This window comes from Phoca vitulina, unplaced genomic scaffold (genome assembly GCF_004348235.1).
Source record: "Phoca vitulina isolate PV1807 unplaced genomic scaffold, GSC_HSeal_1.0 scaffold88, whole genome shotgun sequence".
Taxonomy (NCBI): Eukaryota; Metazoa; Chordata; class Mammalia; order Carnivora; family Phocidae; genus Phoca; species Phoca vitulina.
Genome location: NW_022589791.1, coordinates 1,710,023 through 1,727,571, shown reverse-complemented (window position 1 = coordinate 1,727,571; position 17,549 = coordinate 1,710,023). Strand labels below are relative to the sequence as shown.

Genomic DNA, 17,549 nt, shown 5'->3' with positions numbered 1-17,549 from the left:
CTTGAGCTTGCTATGTAACGTTGCAATATGGCAGCCCCAACCACGTCTGCCCCAGCAGGACGGAGAACGGAGGAGAGAAAACTCAGCAGAGCAGAGCTGCCCTGCCCTGTGGGCTGTCCCTGCATGGAACAGAGGGCATTCTGGGAACAGCTCTTTGGGATCTGAGCTCCTCGGCTCAGTGTTAAGGTAATGAAGTGTCCTTCAGATAGTCACCAGTTTCCTGACCAAACTAATAAAATCTATAGGTCTAAGGCTGGAAGCAATTTTGCCATGATGATGTTAGTTTTGAATTTGATAGATTTAATTTAAATAGATGTTGGAACCTGGGGAACTCTCTTAACATTAATGATGAGAGCTGCAACTTCACCCACTTATTTCTATTAGAGTGTCCATCAGGAATGTCTGCATCTCACAGGAACATTCTCTCTGGCAGTGGTGAGTTGAGGAGGGATCGTGGGTCTGCTGACCAAGAGAAGAATGACCTAATGCTTCAGGAAAGAGGTCAGCAAACTATGGTCGTTCATCTACTGCTCTCCTTGATTTGACAGTCTTCTTCTTCTTCTTCTTTTTTTAATATTTATTTATTTATTTGAGAGACAGAGCGAGAGAGAGAGCAGGGGGGAGGGGCAGTGGGAGAGGGACAGAGAGTCCCAAGCAGATTCCACACTGAGCGTAGAGCCCGATGAGGGGCTCGATCCTATGACCTGAGCCAAAACCAAGAGTCAGTTGCTTAACCGACTGAGCCACCCAGGTGCCCCGGGAGTCTTCTTTTTAAATGAAAAGCCATTTCAGGGCCACAGGAGCCAGTAATCCTTAGAATGAAGCGGTAGGTTTGTTCCTTCTGGGGCTAGAATGTTTTGCAAGTGACTTCAAATCTCACCACTGTGCTTTTGTGACATCACTTAAATAAAGTCAGTGTAAGTAAAGATAGTTAAATAGAAATATTTAATTCCTTAAAACTATAAATTAGTTTTCCCTCTCCAACTTCGAGAAGGAATTTTGGGAGGAAGGGGGGAAAGGGTGACAAATCCTAGGGAGTGGCTGCAGAGCATCCTGGGTCCAGTTCCAATTCATGAAACCTCACATCCCTTTTTCCACTCAGACAGGTCTTTGCCCTCACAGTGTTTCTTCCAGCCTTGCCTAAGGAGGAGAGGGAAGTAGGAGCAACAGAAAGAAACATGACAATCCAAATATTCGTAGGTTTGAAACCATAGGTAATTAACCAAAACTGTAAGCGGTGCCCAGGATTTAGTTTTGTTTCTGAGATCTAACGACCCTATCCTTTTGCCTTAAGACTTTTCTCTCCTAGGTTTTCTCCTAGCCCTTATTAGCCTTAGTAACAGGTAAACAGCTTTTATAAGGATGGGTCATTTAGTTCAACACCCACACCTCTGAAAATTTGGGTTCCCCAAGTGGGTGGCCTGATTAGCAATGTTCACAGGAAACCCAGCCTCAGATTACTTCGAGCACCAGAAACCATGTCTCTGCACCATCCTCGGGAAGTTTCCTGCTAATGTATGGTGTAACTGACATGGTCATTTTTCTCTCGCTGCTGCCTGTTCTCTCCCCCCACAAAATGTTGCCCTAGCCCTCCAAGATCTTGTCCAAGTGGAGAGCAAACTCAACCTTTTCTCCTCTCTTGTATTGCTTTCACTGGCAATTCACATTAGAAAGCACTTCTTGCTCTGTTGTTTGGAATACCTTAATGTGAAAAACAATTGCAAATGACCATGACTCATACCGTCTCTCGTCCCCGTAGAAACCCCTTTCGCGGTGTTCGCTGTCCACCCACACACTCACGGGGCAGGGTAGAGACAAGGTCACATTACCATCGTCGGACCTCTCTGCAGAGGTGAGTTTGTCAGTGCTCGCTGGGCGTGATGAATGGACAGTGTCGGTTTTAGCCACGTCAGCCAAAGTCTGCCAAGGAAAGACTCTTACCAATAGTTCATCCCTTCTGTCTCTTTGGCAATTTTCTTGGCACAGATAATTGCATCTGTGAGGTCATCCGTGATCAAGGCTATAAGAGAGAGGAGAATAGTATTAGCTGAGACTGTTATTTGAGGGGAAGCCCCGATCAGGTTTTCTTCACTTTTCTCACTGTTTGTTGGAACAGGAGGGTGGGAAGAACTATGAACCATATTCTTTTTTTTGTTGAGCTTCTTCACAAATCAAAGAATTTTCTTTTTAAATTTCTAGAGTAGCCACATCTGGGCTTCTTGAAATTTCAGTCCTGTAGGGTTTTTGGAAATGTGTTTAGAATAGACACAGGCGGAGAATGTTTTCTGTGTCCTAAAGAAATACATAAGTAAGAGGACAGTACAGTGTTGCCTCTACTTCAGATGCTTTGACACACACGATCTCTTTATAAGTAAATAGTAAACTTGTCTATTTAACTTTCCAGTTTTTTGCATAAAAAAAATCAATCCAAGGTGTTTTTTATATGCAAAAATTTTTATGCCAGACACATTAGTCTTTGTTAGTTTTTTTATGGCTTTCTGACATAACAGATCTTCTGATTGCCAATGAATTCACTGGTCTTAGCATTCTTTCCTGCTTGCCCAGAAGTGGCCTCAAAATCCTCCATGCAAACATGACAGAAAAAGGCAAATAAATATAAAGTCAAACATCACTTCTGTTGCACGGTGGGTTTTTCAGAAGTAAATGCAGACATGGGCTTGGGGTGCAGAGTATTTATAAGAGATCCACATCTGTGAAAGAAAGGGGGCAAAAGCTGGACTGGGCAGATGGATGTGTCCTGTTGTGATGCAGGCCCATCGAAGTTGCCCAAGGGGTGCCCAAATGGCTAAATCCGTATGACTCCCCCTCACTTAGTCCCTGGGTGTGGACTGCCCCAGAGGGGCACAGTGTTGGATGGCGCACTCCTCTGCAGCTAAAACGACACTGAAGAAGGTGCCAGGTAAACTGTCTGCAAATCATACAGATGCCACTGGAGCCAGACACCTTCCCTTCAAAGGGAATCTGGGAAGTCCACCTCTCTGCCCATCACCACCACCAATCAAAGACACAAAAGCCTACACCATTTGATATCATTTTTATTTATCAATTAAGCAAAGATTTTTATTTTTTTTTTTTTTAAAGATTTTATTTATTTATTTGACAGAGAGAGACACAGCGAGAGAGGGCACAAAAGCAGGGGGAGAGGCAGAGGGAGAAGCAGGCTTCCTGCTGAACAGCGAGCCCGATGCGGGGCTCGATCCCAGGACCTGGGATCATGACCTGAGCAGAAGGCAGACACTTAACAACTGAGCCACCCAGGTGCCCCTAAGCAAAGATTTTTTAAAGGACAAGGTAATGCTCCATGTTGACAAGGGTGCAATGACATAGGCACTCTTCAGTGCTTGTGGTAAGAGTATAATGAGTTCAGCTTTTCAGGAAAACAATTTAATAGAATGTGTCAAGAGCCTTAAAGTGGCTCTTATCTTTTTGCCTAGTAATTTCTCTTTCTGGATCTATCTTAAGGAACTACTTATGAATCTAGACAAAGATTTATTTACAAAGTAGTTTATTGTAGCTTTGTTTACAAGAGGAAATTTACTTCCAAATGGAAAAGATCTAATTGCCTTATAATTAGATCTTATAATTAGATCACATTAATAATAATACCTCCATAGAATGAAATAAGGTGCCATTTAAAATCGTGTGTTGACATGATTTCATAATAGTGGAAAATGTTCCCAGTGTAAGGTTCACAATATTGTAGAAAATATCCTCCTAGAGCTACACAGTCCAATATGGTGGCCGTTAGATACATGGGACTATTTAAATTTAAATTAATCGATACAATTAGAACTTCAGTTTCGCAGTTGTTCTCACTACATTTCAGATGCTTTATAGCATCTTTATCGTGGCTAGTGGTTCTCATAGTGGATAGCCAGAGAACATTTCCATCATCACAGAAAGTACTATTGGACAACATTGGTTGAGAGAGAAAATAAAAAGATAGTTATAGTCACCAATATTTGAAGGTTTAGCTCTGAGTTGTGGGATCACCAGTGCTTTTAAATCTTCACTGCATATTTCTAAACTTTTTACAATAGAAATGTATTATTTTGATTTTCAGAAAAATATAACCAAAAAGAATAATGTTAGCCTAAATAGATCACTACAATACAAAATTATTTTGTAAACTCAGTTGAAAATTAAGTTTTTTCTTGAGTATGCCAGTTTAGTTGCTAATTAGGTTGCTTTTTCAGATAAGCTTAGCTAAAAGATAAAGGTAATGATAGATTTCTTTTAAGCAAATTCATTCTAAATCTTTTTTTTTTTTTTTTTAATTTAAAACAAACTTCTAGGGGCACCTGGGTGGCTCAGTCATTAAGTGTCTGCTTTTGGCTCAGGTCATGATCTGAGGGTCCTGGGATCGAGTCCCTCATCGGGCTCCCTGCTCGGCAAGAAGCCTGCTTCTCCCTCTCCTACTCCCCCTGCTTGTGTTCCTGCTCTTGCTATCTCTCTCTCTCTCTGTCAAATAAATAAATAAAATATTTAAAAAAAAAACAAACTTCTATTAACCAAAAGAAAATTAACAAAAGATAGGACCTATAGGTGATAACAAATTGAGACAATATGCAAATTCACTAGCATTTGATACACAGTGAAAACTAAAGCTTTGTTAGATTATGTCTTTTGCCTTATTTCTAGAAAGATAAGTAGTTAGAATAGTAGTCGCTATTAATAAGAGCCAACCTTTATTGAAAACTTACTGTGTGTCAAGCTCACGTTAAGTCTCTTCATGTATTATCTCCGTTCAGCCTCGGAACAACTATGTGGGTGAGTACCATGATTAGCCCTTTAAACTGAGGTCCATACTCAGTAAATGAGCCTGCATTCAAACCTAGGGCTTAACTTCTATTGTCCTCGACTACTTCCTTCCAACACAGACACTTAAGCAAAGATGCCTGGAATCTTTGGATGCTATGGAATACTATATGCTAATGAAGTTGATAAAGAAATATAAGTACTTTGTTCATTTTTCAAGTAATTATTTATTAAGAGATGATCCAAACTTAAGTGCTTGGTATCTGTTACATGTTCAAATTACCTAGAAACACTTTATTTTGTGTGCACAAATGCTTGGTAAGAGCTGACATACCGTTCGTGTTTGAAAGTTGTTGGAGCCTATTTCCTAGGAGAAGTGGGTCCAGTGGGGCCTCAAGGGGTGGGAAGGAAACAGACTATACATAGTGGGAAGAAGTAGAGAGTATTCTATCATGCCAGGACTGGAGCACACCAGAGGCATGTACACATCGCGGAAGGCTTGTGTTTGGGGTAAGGCAGTTTGCTTGGCTGGGGATGCTGTGTACCATTGATGAGATTAGGTGCTCAGGCCCATGTGGTGGGGACCTTGTAGTTTGTTTGTCAGTCTCTCACTTTGCTGTAGCTTTTTGTTACCCTAATGAGATGTCTTGAAAGTGCTAGTTGGACACGACTTTGAATTTGCTTAGGAAAATACGTTAAGGAAGATGGGGGCTGGGAAACAAGACTGATGTGCTGAGATGTGAAGACACAATGAAATTGCCACAGAGGGGCAGCAGAGGGGCAGAAATGAGTCAAGAGAGCAAGTAGTTCTAAGGATCCATGCCAAGAATTGCTTCTGCTCAATTTACTTTAAATAGACAAGTCTCTGCAGTCAAAGGGTTCTGTTGAACAGCAAAGCATTATTCAACTGAATAGCTTATTCTCCCACATCAACAACAGAAAACAGCAACAATCTACATGGAAAGAACTACTTATTTTCAGGTAAGTTAGTTCTGCTTCAAAGTCTGTCTCTCCCCAGCATCCTCCTGCCTCCCACCTACAGTATCACTATCATGCCCACAGTTTACATCTCCTTCCACTCTGAAGTGACAAAAGCCAACTCGGATACCCAGCTGATGAGAAATAGAGATTAATATAAGTGGAAGAGACTAGATACAAGAGACAACAATCACCGTCCTTTTCCGTAAACATCTCCTACTTTAAAGAGGTCTATGCTGTTGGAGGAAAATAAAGATTAATATTATATTATTATTTGTGTGTAAACATATATGTATGTTTATATATATGTATATATAAAAATATTCTGTCCAAATAGTTTGGGGAAGGTAAGCTGGAATTTTGGAAATAGACTTGGGTATGGGATTGAGGAGAAGGCATAGCTTTGGAAGATGGGCAGGAGGTGCACGTAACCCGTACATATATGAAACGTCATGTTTCTCCTAAAGAGACCATAATGCTAACTTGTTTCCAGGTTCCCATGACAAATATCTCTACTTCTGTAATACATGGGACAGAATGACATTGACCATAATTAAAGCTTCTCTGGCCTGAGGCTGAGGGAGGCCAGCTACTAAGGGGTGATTAGGATATAAAACCAACATCCTGTTTTCTATTTTAAAGCTGTCTCTAAAAATCCCATGCTCTTTATGATGAGAAAGCAGATAGGAGTGTTCCTTCACCTCTAACCATGAATCGTCCAACATTTTAATTTCCTAGAATTCAAGATTGCCTTACAGATATATGTTTGCCCCAGACTTCCTTATTTGAAACTAAATTGAACAATATTAAATTAGTCAACTGCATGTAAAGTCAAGCATGGCCATGATGGAGTAACAGATTTTCTCTCCCACTGTAAACAACTAGAAAACTAGACAAAATATATGAGCACGTTATCTTCAGATGTTAGGCAAAAGACAAGGCAGGATCATGACCCTTGAGAGATAGAAACAAAATGAGGGGAGTCTTATGATTACCATGACTTTCTGCCCAGAGGCACTTGCCAGACCAGAAAGGTAAAACCCAGGCAGGAGATGGCAATTTAAGTGGAGGAGACAGAGATAAGAGGCTAAGGGAGCTGCAATTTGTGGAGAAGAATACCTGAGAGTAAGGGGCCACCCAGAAGGAGAACACCAGAAATCCTCATGGGGATTCCACGGAGTCTTTGGCTGAAGGCTTAAACTGGGCTTGCAAAGAGTAAAACTCCATGAAGCTAGCTAGAAAACAATTACCAGGAACCTGTACAATCACAGAGCTCACACAGGGCTGGGAGACATTTGATTTCTGACGAGTCAGGAGGGAGAAATGTTGGTGAACCCCTGGACATTGAAAAGACACTAGAAAAGCCAGGCCTTGGTAGTAGCATTAAATTAGCCCCACCATAAAGATGACTCTCAAACTTCCCTACCACAATTTAAAAGCAAGTCTTAAAAGGGTCAAGCTAATCAGAATTAACTACTTGCCAAGATGAAATCCAACACTCCTTAAAGGAAGAAAACAATCCAGACACTTAAAAATGTAATATATACTATCTTTAGTATCCAACAAAATGTTATTGTATGTGCAAAGAGGCATACGAATGTGACCCATAACCAGGGGAAAGATCAGTCAATGTTAAGACCCAGAAATGACACAGTTGATTGAATTACCGGGCAAGAATTTAAAACAATTTATAAATATGCTTATTTATATCAAGGACTTAAAGAAATACATGAATAAAATGAGGGAAATGAAATATATAAAGCAATTACCTAGCACTGAAAATATACAATCTCTGAAATAAGACATTCAGTTAATGAATTTAATAGATTAGGCACTTCAGAAAAAAGATCAGAGAACTCAAAGATATAACAATGGAAAATATTGAAAATAAAACACACAAAGGGAAAAAGATTGAAAAAAATGAAGAGCCTTGGTGACCTGTGGGACAACATCAAATAATCTAATACATGTATCATTCAAGTTTTAGAAGGAGAAAAGATGAAAATTATGAACTCAGGGATCCAAAATGTTAATGAACATCAAGTAAGATAAATAAGAAAACACACATCATAATCAAAGTGCTGAAAACTGGAGATTGAAAGGAAATCTTAAAGGCAGGTAGAGAAAAAAAGAGACATTACACACGGGATACAAATAAGAAAATCACCAATTTCTCATAATAAACAAGGTGAGCCAGAAGACAAAGGGTTATCTTTAACAAAATGAGAGAAAAACATCTGCCAGCCTAAAATTTTATATAGAAAGCAAATATCCCTCAAAGAAGAAAGTGAAATATAGACACTTTTTTAAAAAGATTTTATTTATTTATTCATGAGAGACAGAGAGAGGGAGAGAGAGAGAGGCAGAGGGAGAAGCAGACTTCCGGCGGAGCAGGGAGCCTGATGTGGAACTCGATCCCAGGACTCTGGGATCATGACCTGAGCCGAAGGCAGACGCTTAACCATCTGAGCCACCCAGGTGCCCTATAGACACTTTCTGATAGACAAAAGCTGAGAGAATGTTTTCTAGTAGACCTCCATTCCAAAAAAATATTGAAGGATATTCTTTAAAAAAAAAAAAAGATTTATTTATTTATTTTAGAGAGAGAGAGAATGAGAAGGAGAGGGGGTGCATGAACAGGGAGAGGAGCAGAGGGAGAGGGAGAGGGGAAACAGACTCTCCACTAAAGGCAGAGCCCAAGGGGGCTCTAACTGGGCTCTAGCTGGGCTCTAGCTGGGCTCTAGTGTGGTTTGATATCCCAGCCCTGAGAACATGACCTGAGCAAAAACCACGAGTCAGACACTTAACCGACTGAGCCACTCAGAAGCCCCTGAAGGATATTCTTTAGGTAGAGGAAAGTGATATCTCTTACCTGCCTACCCAAATGAATCCACCAAAGGAATGAAGAGTGTTGGAAATGGTAAATATGTGGCAAATATAAAGAGATCCTTTTAAGGCAAAAATGCATGAGGTGTATAACTTGAAGGAAAGTGCAGAGCAACATCGCATAAAAGATGAGATGGGGAAATAGAAGTATACTGTCATAAAACTCATGTTTATATGTCAAGTGGCATAATGCTATTTGAAGGTAGAATGTGAGAAGATGATGCATATTGTAAGCCCTAGAGTAACCACTAAAAATAATACAGAAGTGTAGTTAATAAGCCAATGGAGGAAATAAAAGAGAATACTGAAAAATATTCAGTAATCCAAAAGAAGCAGAAAAAAATGAACCAAAAACAGACAGTACAAAAAGAAAACAAAAAACAAGACAGTGGATTTTAAAGTAACCATATGTAATTACATTAAATATAAATGGTCTAAACCAAGGTTCAGCAAACTATGGCCCACAGGTCTACCCTCTGTTTTTCTAAATAAACGTTTCGTGGAACACAGCCATGCTTATTCATTTACATCTTGTCTATGACTGCTTTTGTGCTACACGGAGAGTTGGATAGTTACAGCTGAGACTGTATAGGCACACAAGCCTAAAAAATTTACTATCTGGCCCTTTTAGAAAAAGTTTGCTGACCCCTGTTCTAAAAATTCCTAATGAAAAGCAGAAATTGTTGGACTGGATATAAAAGCAACACCTAACTATGTGTTGCCTATAAGAAATTCACAGTGAATGTAAAGATACAGATAAATTAAAAGTAAAAGAATGGAAATAAATATATCATGCAAAGAAAACGGAGTCACTATATTACGATCAGGTACAGTAGATTTTGGGATAAGAAATATTATCAGAGTTAAGGAGGGGCACTGGCACTAATGATAAAAGGGTCAACTCATTAGGAAGATTTAACAATCTCAATGTGTATGTACCTAATAACAGAGCTTCAAAAATGACAAAGCTGAAAGGAGAAATACATAAAATTATAATTATAGTTGGAGATTTCAATACATCTTTCTCATCATTTAATAAAATAAGAAAATAAGTAAGTATATAATATACGTATATATTATAGAGTACATATACATATATAGATGGTATAGAATATCCACCTAATAATTGTAGAATACACATTATTTTTTCAAATGCATATTCACCATAATTATACACTGTATGGTGATCCTAGGTCTATACCACAAAATAAGGTTCAAATCATTTCAAAGGTTTGAAACCATATACACTATAGTCTCTGACTACAACAGAATCAATTTAGAAATCAACTATAAAAATTCATCCTGGGATCATCCCTCATAATCATCTTGGGCATTCCCTTTGCCTCTCTCCTTTATTGAAATCTCTTGTTTCCTGGATCTATGTCTTCCTATTTCTTGGTTTACTTTATCCTTTTAATGCAACACCTTCTCCAAAAGTTCTGTGCTAAATATCTTTTCATTGCCCCCACTGAGCCACCCTCTATCCTCTTTTACCTTGCTCTGTGCACTAAGAGGCTGATCTACATGGATGACATCAGTAGACCTCCGCTGTCCTCTGACCTCTGGCAGAGTTGAACAACGAGTGTTAGTAGGAGATTGCAAGGGAAAAGGACAGTGAAGCTGGGATATATATATTTCCTCAGCCTTTTTTTCTGTCAAATCACTAAGAACAAACTGTGTCCCTTGATTGAAGGTCACAACTCCTATAAGGTAGACTTCTCCATGCAGACTGTATCTGGGTAGGGGTCACAGCTCTCTCTCCATTCCCACTTGGGCCAGGGGTTAGTAATGATCTGCTGTTTCTAATCCTTTACTTCATTCCTTCCTGGGGGTTCCCTGCAATCTGACAACGCTTCTGTAAGTAGCCCTTTTTAAAAAATTCTTGTAGTACTTAGTTTGAGTTAGTGGTTTTCCAGTCAGGATTCTTTCTATTGAAGGTAAATTTTTTGACAACTTGCTTGTCTCAAAATATATTCATTCTACACTCACAACATATTGACGATTCAGCTAGCATAAAATTTTAGTTTGGAAATAATTCTTCTTCAAGATTTTAAAGACATTACTCTATTTTCTTCTAGCTTCTAATATTGATATTGAGAAGTCTGATGCTACTCTGATGCTTGAGCTTTTGTATGGAACACGTTTTACTCTTTCTTTGAAGACTATATTGTATTTTATTTCTCTCTAGTTTTCTGAAATTTCATGAGGATGTGCCTTAGTGTGAATCTATGTTAATCGACTGTACTGGTTATGTGATGGATCCTATAAATTGGAAACGCATGCCCTTCAGTTCTGGAAATGTTTTTTAAAGATTTCATTCTATCTACTGTTTCTCTTCTATCCTGCTGAAACTTGTATTATTCAGATCCATTTATTTATCGTATCTTTATTTCTCCTATTTTCCACCTATCTCTTTCTTTTTCATTCTGCTTTTAGAGAGATTTCCTTAATCTTATCTTCCAACTTTTCTATTGAGTTTTTTTTGTGTGTCTGTAATCATATTTTGAATTTCTAGGAGCTTTTCTCCAAGTATTTCTTTTTTAATAAAGCATCCTTTTCTTGTTTCATTGATAAGACATGTTATCTAGCTGAAAATATCAATGACACTTCCCTTTTTCATTTGAAATTTTCATTTCCCTGTATAATCTCTGCTTTCAACAAGTTACTTTTATCTGATTTTGTTTTTTGTTTTGTTTTGTCCCATTCTTTCATGTCAATGACACTTATATGAAGTCTGATGATCCTTGTTTATCTGCACTTATTTAAGAAAGAGAGACTAAAAAGCTGATTAGGAGTTCTGTACACAGACACGGGGATTTTCAACTGTGTATCTCCCTATAGGGGAAGTCTGGCTAGTTTTGTTCATGGAGAGCTCCTACTCAGAATCTTTAGCTATGTCCTTTTCATCTGTGTGAATTCTCCAGAACAGAATCTTCCCTTCTGGAGAGTCTAGCCTGATTTCCATCATTCTAGGATCTAAGTGGAGGAAGGTGCCTGGGACTATGGAAACTTTAATCTCCCATGTCTTCAGTATGGAACTCTCACTTTCACAGGTTGTTGAGGTCCCTCAGTTGAGAGACTTTCTACTTACTCTGTTCAGAAAGGAAAGCTCCAGTATTCTGCCAGGATTGGGGATGAGAAGTCAGTAGCTGAATGGAGTCAGGAAGGGAATCTGATGGTCTAGATGCTGCTTAATTGGACTTCCCATCAATCCTCTTATTTTCTACCTATTTTCATTCCAGTTTCCAGAATTAGCTGATCCTGCTGATTTCTGAGCCCTTTTAGGATTCTATGGTTGCTTCTTGGCTTTCCCACTGTCAGTAGAACTCAAATTTCTCTAATTACTAAATTAGCCAGTACTTGTCCTCCTGCTTTTCAACTTCTAAAAATGTACATGTCCAGTTGTTGTGGTTAACTGGAAGACTCCATTGGCAAGCTCTTGGGGACTGCTAATGAAATTGGCCATGGATGGGGAGAGGTTTAAAAGTCATACCTCTAGGAAGGTGAAAATACTGAACTAGTTTTAGCCCAGAAGGTAAGAAAGTAAAGATAAGAAATATCTACTAGTCATGTTCAAGCTTTTAATAAGTTTCTATGTATAAAAGTGAGCAAATTTGTTTTAAATAAATCCAGAAGGAAAAACTAGAATTAATGGAAGAAAGCTAGAAAGAGGTAGATTTTGGCCTAACAGAAAAATGTTCTAAATTAGGAATTGATCGACAATTGTATGATCTGCTTCAGGAGTTAGTGAGCATTCTCTTGTAAAGTAGGTGTAGGGAAAACTTATTAGAAAATTAACACATTGTTCAATCATTCATACATTCAAACATACGTACTGATTATCCTGTTTGTGTCAAAGAGAAATTAAAAGTTTATTTCCTGCTCGTAAGGAGTTTGTCACAGAATATCTTATAACTCTTTGTCTTCACCCTTGCTCCTCATTCCTTCTAACTATCTACCTATTTATTTATTTTTTATTTTTTTAAAGATTTTATTTATTTATTTGACAGAGAGAGACACAGTGAGAGAGGGAACACAAGCAGGGGGAGAGGGAGAAGCAGGCTTCCCGCTGAGCAGGGAGACCGAAGCGGGGCTCGATCCCAGGACCCTGGGATCATGACCTGAGCCGAAGGCAGACACTTAATGACAGAGCCACCCAGGCTCCCCCCTTCTATTCATTTATTTAATGAATATCTTTTGAATTCCAAAACTCTGGCTTGGCACCCCTCTGGGCATTGAGGATGTATCAGTGACCAAACAGATAAAATTCCTGCCTTCATGGAGCTTATGTTGTAGAGAGAGGGCAGGATCTGTTGAGCATCTCTTGCCTGTTCTTCTCCATGCCCCCAGCCATGACCATCATTCAGGTCTTTCTATCTCTCACCTCACCACTTGCAATGGCAATATCTCATACCCTGCTTGCAGATTAATCCTTCTGGAGCAATGCTTAATCAATGACCTCTACTGATTTCTTATTGCAGGCAGAAATCAGTACATACGTCTTACCTGGCTTCCCAGGCCCTTCATAGTCAGGTAGTAATCAACTGCTCCAACCCCATGTCCTGTTACTTGTCTTCACATCCCCTTTGTTCCAGATAACACAAATGTCTCACTGCTCCCTGTGTGTGCCCCATACCTTCTTCCCACCATGCATCTTTTGGCTTTTGTTGTTCTCTTTACCTGGAATGACTCTTATCTATCTCTGAATGTCCAAATCTTACCTATCTTCCAAGTCTTAGATCAAATATCATTTTGTCTACAAGACTTTCCATGACATTATCAATGATGTCTTTGTCCTCTGAAGTCCACAACACTCAACCCACACCTGTTTATAGTCCTTTAACTTCCTAAAGCATATATTCTTTTTCCAAATACCTGAATTCATGTCTGATGCTTTCTGCCAGCCTCAGTTCTGTGCACACATATATTTCTTAAATGATTGAAGTAGAAGCCTTGGAAGTGAATTCTAGCTTAATTTCTACTGTTTAAGAAATGTAAAGTGTATTTATTTGTCTCGTTCTCTACAAAGAAGTATAAACGCATACTTTGAGTAAATTGCTTTATGGAAAGCAGTTGGCAAGCAGCTTTCTCCTTCTTATTGAACATATTTAATGTCTCTATGCATGAAAGAATAAGGTCCTTTTTCCACCCCTCCATTTTTATGGTTGTTTCACAAAAACCATCCTAGAAGGAATAAGTCATCTTTGGGCAAGTAGGCCACAGGACTGTGAGTGTCACCCTGGAGAACTGTTGAATAATTTATTGGCAGGGTATAGACCTACTTGCACATCTACTCCAAGTTTTTGTCAAAGCAGAAAATGGGTAGACATTCCATTATCAGTTTTCCTGCTTTTACTCCTGAGAACATTATTTTTGGAAAATCAAAACCGTACCTGCGCAGGCAACGTGACAGTGGTTCCTCTCTTGTAGCTTAGCCCGTCTGCACCACGTGAAACTGTTTATCTGAAAAATGCCATAGTCAATGCTCCCATCCTCTAGCTCAGTCTGAGCTGTTGTATTGTAGTGGCTCTCATAGTAGGCCATGCAGATCCCTAGAGGGAGAGAAAGCCAGAAATGCCAGTAAAAGAAATGCATTTTTTTCTCCAGCTCTGCTCTTAGAGGAGAGCTCCCTTATACATGTTACAATAACGCTGTGGTCCCAACAGACCTTGGGGAGGGACAGGGCAAGTAGCACACCCATGGGGCACTTCCGAAGCTGCACACCTAGTCAGCGGCTGCGCCTGGACTAGGCCGGAAGTCAGGTCTGTCCCTACCAAGCCAGCAAGGGGGGGCATTGTTTTCTCCTTCCCTTGCTGGTATCATTCACGCAGGACTCCAGGAGTGAGGACATGACGGGTAGGGAGGAGGAGAGGTGCCCCAGAAAGCATCATTTGAGGAGAACTTATGGATAGCTAGCAGGTGTCCCTGGGGAGGGGGGCAGTGAATGGAAGAGCTGGGGACAAGCCAAAGTTGGGGGGTTGGGGAGACTTTGGAATCTCAGCAGGGAGATCAAAGGTAGAAAAAGAACAGGAAGGAAGAAATCTCACAGTTTCCAAGGCTAAAGCCCTGGTAATTGTCAAGGCCAGCCCTCGAAAATATTTTTGCCAGTTTGCAGCGAGTGTAGACTTTGGGCTCAGTGACCGTGACCAGGCAGCCAATCAGGGCCAAGATGATGGCAGTCTTCATCCCCAGGTCTGTTGGAAGCGGAGCCTGTGAAAGATCAGGAGACCAGGTCAAACAATCTTGCTTTGTCCTGAGTCCTAAGATTCAGTCTGTTGCCACTGAGAACTTAAATTCTGCCATGGTTGTGGGTGGCTCTGCCTAGATGTTTTCTGTTACTTTCATTTTATTTATATTTATTTGAATTTTTAAATTTTAAAAAACTGTTTTCTCCATTATAATTGATAGTGTTACATTAGTTTCAGGTGCACAACATGGTAATTTGACAAGTTATGAGTTTATACATTGTGCCATGTTCAGTGCAAGTGCAGCTACCCGTCTGTCACCATATACCACTATTACAGTATCGATTATATTACCTTTGCTGTGTCTTTTATTCCTGTGAATATTTATTCATCCCATACCTGGAAGCCTGTGTGTCCCTCTCCCCTGCACCCATTTTGCCCATCCCTCTACTTCCTGTTTCTTTTAATCATTCAGAACCAGCATGGGGGAAACCAAAGTACAGGAATATACAGTACAAGGAAGGAATGAGTGCAGATACTTTTCTACATGGTCACTTTCTTTTTTTTTTTTTTTAAAGATTTTATTTATTTATTTGACAGAGAGAGACATAGTGAGAGAGGGAACACAAGCAGGGGGAGTGGGAGAGGGAGAAGCAGGCTCCCCGCAGAGCAGGGAGCCCTATGTGGGGCTCGATCCCAGGATCCTGGGATCATGACCTGAACTGAAGGCAGACGCTTAATGACTGAGCCACCCAGGCGCCCCTACATGGTCACTTTCAAGTAAATGCTATTATGTTCCTGGGATTGGGCAAGCACAGAAATGAACCCTCCTTCACTGATGTCTAGTTAGAAATCACAGGGGGTGATACATACCCAGGATTCTCATTTTTGTTCTATGAATAGAAAAAAATAGAATACGGAGAGTGAAGCATTCTCTATATATGTGGAAACACACACCCCAGTTTCAACCAGAGATGAAATACACACGGGTCTGCATGGACAACTTTAAGATTTATTATTTGAGGCTTTATTGAAGCAAGAAGATTTAGCACCTTGTCTTTCATCCAATCTCTTAATACTGCTCCAAATGTGGAAGCATTGTTTCAAAACTATCAGTGTTATATTGCAAATGCAATGTTTTTCTGAGTTCTTTCATCGCTACTTCGTGGGCCCCCCTAAAAGTCATGGTATTGACCGATGAGCAAGGGGGACTGATGACCATGGGTCATGAGAGGAGGGAAGTGTTGGTGATGGAGTAAAGAGGCCATAAAGAGACCCCCACTGAATTGTTTGAACTGCCTTCCACTTACAAATTAAGTGACAGAGATTTCCATGCCTTGCTGGCTATTGGTTTTCTAGAAGTGCTTCCTCTCTTGAAGCAGTGTCTTCCCCAAATATGGCAACCTTGCTGGGATAGGGGTGGAGTGAAATTTCTGATACTGAACGTGATATTCATACATATTTTCACCCAGCATCATTTTCTGCCCCACCTAGAAATTTCTAAAGTTATTAGTTTCCTCTCTTAGAGTTACATTCTCCAATTAAGAGGTGAGGCTAAAATCAGGGCTGAGTATTCAGAAGGGCCAGAAGAAGAATCACTATGAAGTCTTTAACTAAGCAGGGGCACCTGGGTGGCTCAGATGGTTAAGCGTCTGCCTTCGGCTCGGGTCATGATCCCAGGGTCCTGGGATCGAGCCCCGCATCGGGCTCCCTGCTTGGTGGGGAGCCTGCTTCTCCCTCTCCCTCTACTCTTCCCCCTGCTCATGCTCTCTCTCTCTGATAAATAAATAAATAAAATCTTTAAAAAAAATAAAGTAAGCAATAAGGTAACTACACGTCATCTAGGGTATATAGAATACATACTGGTGAATAACAAGGGTCAGCAAACCAGGCCTGCTTTTGTAAGTAAAGTTTTATTGGAACAATGCTATGCCCATTTGGTAATATAGAGTGTATGGCTGCTTTTCGCAGGGTTGAGTGGTTGTGTTAGAGAAAATATGGACCACAAATCTAAAATACTTATTATCTGGCCCTTTTCAGGAATGGTCCGTGATGTAAGCAGTGAGTTATATGCCAGGCACTGAGAGGGAGACACATGAGGTTTACTATGCAGAGCTTACCAGTTAGGTTGGTTTCCATCCCCTGCCTTAGAATCGCACTGGTAGCAAACAAAACAAAACAAGACCCCACAGCAGTGGTAGCCCCAAACACAATGTTTGGTGTCCTTCAAGCTAGAGGTTGCCATTGCTGGTTCTTTGGGACAGGTGGCTTCATTGGAATACTTCAGGTCTTATCAAAAAGGCAGATTCCTGGGGCCTGCCCCAGAGAGCCTGCTCAGGTAATTCTGTGAAAGGAATACTGCTCTACTTACTCAATCAGTGATTGGCAGCTCACATGAGCTTCCTGCACCCCATGAAGCCATCTCTGATTCTTACAAGGCACAAGTGATCTGTCTTCAACCAGGAATCTTTCTTCAGAGCCTTAGAGAGAAAAGAATTCTTAACTCTTGTTCCCAACTACCCAGAGATTCTAGAATCCCATTTCTTGGGAGTTGGGTGATAACCACATTCTGGGCCTTCCTTACCTCTCTCTCTTTTTTTTCCTCCTCCCCAACGGCTCTCCTCACTATTCAACTCCACCAGGGCCTCCCATCCAAGTGCAAGCTTCTTTCTCAGGCAACAGTTTCCAAACTTGATCACAAATCCCACCAATAATGAGCAC

The 17,549-nt window shown here is 40.2% G+C and overlaps 1 protein-coding gene across 1 annotated transcript; it reads right to left on the bottom strand.

Moving 5' to 3' along the window:
• Window positions 1–919: 919 nt before the first annotated feature.
• LOC116626523 (lysozyme-like protein 1) lies at window positions 920–17,342 on the bottom strand. The gene is made up of 5 exons (XM_032395886.1): window positions 17,200–17,342; window positions 14,691–14,853; window positions 14,037–14,195; window positions 1,942–2,020; window positions 920–1,140 (listed from the first exon to the last, which is right to left on the bottom strand). Exons 2-5 carry the CDS (start codon window positions 14,827–14,829, stop codon window positions 1,071–1,073), a joined length of 447 nt encoding a protein of 148 aa, XP_032251777.1. The 5' UTR covers window positions 14,830–14,853; window positions 17,200–17,342; the 3' UTR covers window positions 920–1,070.
• Between the last annotated feature and the right edge of the window lie 207 nt (window positions 17,343–17,549).

Coding starts and splice junctions, on each gene's coding strand:
- LOC116626523 (XM_032395886.1), bottom strand. CDS start 14,829: ATGAAGACTGCCATCATCTTGGCCCTGATTGGCTGCCTGGTCACGGTC. Junction 14,196..14,690: donor GGGCTTTAGCCTTGGAAACT/GTGAGATTTCTT, acceptor CTCTCCCTCTAG/GGATCTGCATGGCCTACTAT. Junction 2,021..14,036: donor CTGTCACGTTGCCTGCGCAG/GTACGGTTTTGA, acceptor TCTCTCTTATAG/CCTTGATCACGGATGACCTC.